The sequence below is a fragment of the Hevea brasiliensis genome, chromosome 11, assembly GCF_030052815.1.
Source record: "Hevea brasiliensis isolate MT/VB/25A 57/8 chromosome 11, ASM3005281v1, whole genome shotgun sequence".
NCBI lineage: Eukaryota > Viridiplantae > Streptophyta > Magnoliopsida > Malpighiales > Euphorbiaceae > Hevea > Hevea brasiliensis.
This window is the reverse complement of record NC_079503.1, coordinates 10215603-10221181: the sequence shown is the minus strand read 5'-3', so window position 1 is coordinate 10221181 and position 5579 is coordinate 10215603. Positions and strand designations below refer to the sequence as shown.

General features: G+C 34.6%; 1 protein-coding gene across 2 annotated transcripts; it reads left to right on the top strand.

The window, feature by feature from the left end:
• The first annotated feature begins 3193 nt into the window (after nucleotides 1-3193).
• On the top strand, nucleotides 3194-5271 carry LOC110642924 (heat shock factor protein HSF30). 2 transcript variants are annotated; one of them, XR_009141354.1, is made up of 3 exons: nucleotides 3194-3650; nucleotides 4034-4944; nucleotides 5053-5271. XR_009141354.1 is itself a non-coding variant. In XM_058129847.1 (3 exons), exons 1-3 carry the CDS (start codon nucleotides 3342-3344, stop codon nucleotides 5076-5078), a joined length of 1110 nt encoding a protein of 369 aa, XP_057985830.1. In that variant the 5' UTR covers nucleotides 3198-3341; the 3' UTR covers nucleotides 5079-5271. The 2 variants fall into 2 exon arrangements, 1 of the variants encoding a protein (XP_057985830.1); XM_058129847.1 differs by having other exon boundaries at nucleotides 3198-3650; nucleotides 4034-4808.
• Nucleotides 5272-5579: the final 308 nt, after the last annotated feature.

Sequence of the window (5579 nt, the reverse complement as noted above, 5' to 3'; positions counted from 1 at the left end):
TCTTTAGTACAATTCAGGGTGAAAATATGTATTTAGCTATGTTTCCTATATTTTTTGGAACAGTTATTCATTTGGGTCTCGTAGCTTTGCCAGAAAAATAGCTATAAGTTTATTCTCTTATCTTTCCCTACTTGGTTAATTTCCTTTCAAATTTTGAACTCTTTGCTTATGTTATTCATGATATCATTAATTTGATAAAAGTTTTGCTTGATATATGTTTTGGCAACATTATAATCTTACAAGAATTGATTTGATGTCGTGCAAAATATCATATGGTTGATTGGATGAGAAGAAAGATTGATATGAGCGCAAGTGCTGATATTATATGATCAGCAGAAGAACAAGAAGAAGAAGAAGAAGGAGGAGGTGGTGGTGTAAAATAATGGAAAGCATGGACCCATATATTCATAATTTGGTTTTGTTATTGTGGAAAGAGTGATCACCATGCACAAGGTCAAATCTTGAGATACCTATTTGTCATTTTGGAGATCGTCATGTTTGACATCACCCAACACACAGCAGGATCTCTTTCATGGAAGATTTCTCCATTAAATTGATTCATTTACTTCCATTCTCTAAAGGGCAAAAATTAAAAGGAAAAGCTGAATTGGATGCCACACACACACCCCCCAGCAATGGCAGGCAACCTAATTTACTTTTATCAGTACCTTTTTTTTTCTTTTCTTAAAAAAAAAATTGCATATAAACCCAAAACTAATTGAGCACAAGTGGACAGCTTAGAACTTTCTTTATATAATCAAGGGATGGATTGAAGCTAATTGATTGTCAAATTAATAAACATAATCATTTGATTTTAGCATGATCTCATCTTAAATCAGGTTAAGTGACAAATATGCACTCTTCCACAAGTGTTTTGTTATATAGTTTTTGGTGATTGCAAGCTTCTTACTATTTTAATAATTAAACTAGGTTTTCTACCTACTTAAAGTGTGTTGATGGACAATCAATCATAAAAATTGTAAGTGAATAATTTTAAAATAAATAAATAAAAATAAATATTTAATATGAGTGATTCAATATATTTATTTTTTAAGTAAAATTAAGTATTCAATTTTATAAATAGAGAAAATATCTATTAAAGTACTTTATTTTTAATGTATTAATTCGATATAAACATTATTAATCTTGATCCATTGAATTGAGGAAGCTAAATATATATAAAAAAAAATTATATTATAGTGGAAATTATATGAAAATTATAAAAAGAAAAGGAGGAAGTTGTAACGCACTCGCGTTATGGGAGAGTGAAGTAAGAAAAATAATAAACAAAAACCGGCCCCCGGCGTAAGCTAAGCAACCTCATGTCCTTACCTTCCAGAAGCTGTTGAGCGCAGGAGCTAGGACACACAGAAAAAGTTTACAACTAGTGTCAGCAAATTCGTACCCGGATCCGCAATCTCCCACGACGGGGGTGGATCATCCCCCCACTGGCTCACGTTAGAACCACCCCCTCCTCTCGCAGTTGTAGCTTTAATGGGCTGTCGGCGCCGCTGCCTTTACTTATATTTTAGGCCGTTGACTGGTTGGAGGTGACACATGGGTGACGCAATCTGATATGACTGTGTCAGGTCATGGAAGGTCCCACAGGTGACGCCATGATCTGAATCTTTGTCGGCTCATAAAGCGCCAGTAATTGTTTCCTCTCTGCTCATGCTTTCAAAACAAGGGTATCTCCCAGCCCACACCTATGAGTTATTGAAGCTGATTGTTTTGCTATTAGCCGTAGAAGAGGCAGCTGTGTAATGGGCCCCTTAATAATGAGTCAATCAGGTGGTGTTGTGATGGGTCCATTAATTGGTGCAATTATGGTAGAAGGAGCTATTGAAGGGTTTGCTTGATCAGCTTTATGTTACCCCTCCGCAATATGCAATTATGGAAGTGGCATTAAAAAAACATACACGTATACTCAGTAACATGTCTCGTCATTGAGCTGTTTATATATATATATATATATATATATATATATATATATATATATATATTTTAATTAAAAAAATAAATATAATATTTAAAAATATATTAATATGTATATCAATCATAACGTACCAATAATAAATACGTTGATTTTTTAAAATTTTATATTAATTGTCAATGAACGTATACATTACTTAATATGTGCTGCACTTTTATAAAATTATCATAATTTTAACACACAAGAAATTCAACCTTTTCTTTTTCCTCCCAAATAAATACTATATTATAAATGTTACAAATTCTTGTCGTTAAAATCTTGAATTGAAACTCTAATTATAATCAATTTACTTAAGTTGTATTCTTGATCTAAATTCCTAGTTTTGAAGTTTGGTTTGTGTCGGAGCAAATGAGAATAAATTATTGAAGAAATTTTAATGAAGCTGTTGGGAGGGACCCATGGATCACATATAGCACTTCTGATGGGCAGCAAAATGAGGTTGTCACCTAAGCCAAGGTGTGCTAATCATCTTAAAAGACAAGGTGGTAGGCCTCCCTGCCTAACGTTTTGACAATTATTGCTAATCTCTAATCAGTTTTTCTTTTGCTTTTACTTTGCAATTTAAATACCATTAATAATGATATTAAAATTATAAAATATTAAATTTAAACTTGAATTAAAAATCAATAATAATAATAATGCCAACAAGGTTAGGTGTAATGGTAAAGCTCACTGTATTGAATTCAGATTCAATTATTAGAGAAAATATTATTATTAATGAGTGCATAAATATAAATATAAATATAAATATTTGATTTAAAAATTATTAAACTCATACTTATATAAGTTAAAGCTTTCGATAAATGCATCCTTTTTTATTTTATAATTATCTTTGAATTCGAAATCAAAATCCTACTATCTTAAAAATGACTCAAATACGTAGTACTCACAAAATAATTATTAGAGCTTGTTGTTATGACAACTGAACTATTGGGCCATATCTTTTTATTGCGGCTTGTAAGTGTTCTTCTCTGCCCATGACTGTGGACCATGGACTTCGGGCATGGGCACAATCATCGGCTACATGGAGGATTCGGTCCAACCCAACCTACTTATGCAAATCATAGCCCACCATGTGAGAGACTCTCAGGGCCTGACACGTTGTCGAACACAAAATCGATAAACCAAATAAGCCCACAGTGGCACAGTCCACTCTTATCTTCCTGAAGCATGGAGAATTTTTCATTTTCCAGAACTTTCACGATTAATTGTCTGAAGCCAACTTCATTGCCAAGTGGCAGAAACTTCTTAGAGGCTTCAGAAAAATAAGCTGACAATCAAAATCCCTCAGGATTTTTCCATTTTATGAGGCACTCTAGAGAAAGGAGCATACACAAAAACATGCGCAATGGAGGGAGTGGTAATGAAAGAAGAGGAGGAGACTGTGACATACGCTGCAGGAGATGTCCCTTCTTTTTCCTCATCTTCGAGCTTCCAACCGCAGCCAAGGGAAGGGCTGCACGATGTGGGTCCACCTCCATTTCTGACCAAGACTTATGAAATGGTGGAAGACCCATCAACGGACTCCGTGGTTTCGTGGAGCAGAGGTTTCAATAGCTTCATCGTTTGGGACTGTCATAAGTTCTCCACTACTCTGCTTCCTAAGTACTTCAAGCATAGTAACTTCTCCAGCTTCATTCGCCAGCTCAACACTTATGTAAGTACTGTAATTAATCAAAGAAATATTTATATATAAAAAAAAAAGAAACGATATTTCTTCTATTTTCTGTTCTTTGATTTGCTCTACCTCATCTGGGTTATTTGAGTTGTTGCCAATTAAGGCTGCAAAATTGAGCATGATTCATGATCAAAGTTCCTGTGGAGTACGTAACAGTTTGTCTTTTATGGTTTTGCTATTTGATGGGAGTTGTTTTCAACTGCTGAATATTTCCACTGCTTATTTGAGGTCACCTAGCTCTAGCCTCTGTGGAGTGTTTTTGAAATTTATTTGAGTCGATGAAATTTCCTTTTTTTTTGGTCATTCACATTTGATGAATTTTTAATGTATGCTGATCACATTTCCATCACTTCATGATGCAGGGATTCAGAAAGGTCGACCCTGATCTATGGGAATTTGCAAATGAAGGGTTTTTGAGAGGGCAGAAGCATCTGCTGAAAACCATCAAGAGGAGAAGACACGTTTCGCAAAGTATGAAACAGCAAAGTGGAAGACTTTGTGTTGAAGTGGGAGAATTTGGATGGGACGGTGAGGTAGAAAGATTAAAAAGAGATCGAAATGTGCTAATGGCAGAAATCGTGAAGCTTAGGCAGCAACAACAGCAGTCAAGAGAAACAATTGCTGCAATGGAGGATAGGTTGCAAACTACAGAGAGAAAACAACAGCAGATAATGATATTTCTTGCTAAAGCTCTCAACAATCCATTATTTATCCACCAATTATCTCAGAGGAGAACACAAAGGAGAGAACTAAGAGGTGTTGAAATTGGGCGCAAAAGGAGATTAACAGCAAGTCCGAGTGTGGAAAATCTGCAAGACGAAGTGGCTTCCATGGCAATGGGTGTTGGCCAAGTTGTGGATTACACAAACCAAGAACCGGGAACCATAGAAGCAGAGATAGATACATTCTTCTCAGCTGCCTTGGATGATGAATCAAGCAGTGATGTCAGGGATCCAGTAGCAGGTTCTACACAAGGGAGTAGCGTGGACAATTTGGGTTCCGTGAATGAGACTATTTTAGAGGAGTTGCTGAATGATGATACAATTGGTGGCAATCCCAGTGAAGAAGTTATCTCTGATGATGAACCAGAATTTGAAGCTGAAGTTGAGGATTTGGCTGCAAAACCTGCAGACTGGGGTGAGGAATTTCTAGACCTTGTGGATCAAATGGGTTATCTAAAGTCAAAGCCATGATATATAGAAGAAAATTGTTTCTGATACAGCAGGGAATGGTGAAAGTTGCACTGGGGCCAACAGATGTTCCAATTCTTTCTGTATCCTTTGATAATAGTGTAGTTGTTTCAGTATCATCTAGCACACTTAGTTGAATATGGTTCCAGCAATTTGTGATTCTATTGATTTTTCTCTACTGCGTTTTCCAGGCAGGCTGGCCAAGGAAGATCGTTAGGGAGAGGGTTTCCATTTCAATCCAAGGCTCGCATACGGAGGTCCTGGACTCTACCTGGTGTTTATGGGTGTTAGTTCAACGCTTTGCAAGTTTCTGTAAATTCCACTGCTCTACATGTACAACAAACAACAAACTAGATAGAAAAATACTTTTTTAAGTCATTAATTAAAATTAGTAATGTAAATTTGTCTGATGAATATTGTATTTCTTGGATGTAATTATATTAGTTATAAATATATTATTTTACAAAATTTATTATATTATTATGAAATTTTGATGTTAATTTCCTTTATAAACTTAAAATTTTTTTTGCTACTATTAATTAGTTGAACTGATTAAGTTAAATGAATCACAAACAGTTTAATATATTTGTGAAGTTAACCGGATCAATTTATGATTTGGTTCACTTATAAATTTAAATTAATTTAAAATTTAATTTATTTATTCAATTAGCTGATTTGTCTGAATTTAATAATCATATTTTGAATTAAAAATTATTAG

What these genes read in the sequence shown, in the direction of transcription:
- LOC110642924 (XM_058129847.1), top strand. Translation starts at nt 3,342, where the DNA reads ATGGAGGGAGTGGTAATGAAAGAAGAGGAGGAGACTGTGACATACGCT. An exon ending in TTCGCCAGCTCAACACTTAT is followed by an intron (nt 3,651 to 4,033) that starts GTAAGTACTGTA and finishes TTCATGATGCAG; the next exon opens with GGATTCAGAAAGGTCGACCC. An exon ending in TGCAAAACCTGCAGACTGGG is followed by an intron (nt 4,809 to 5,052) that starts GTGAGGAATTTC and finishes TGCGTTTTCCAG; the next exon opens with GCAGGCTGGCCAAGGAAGAT.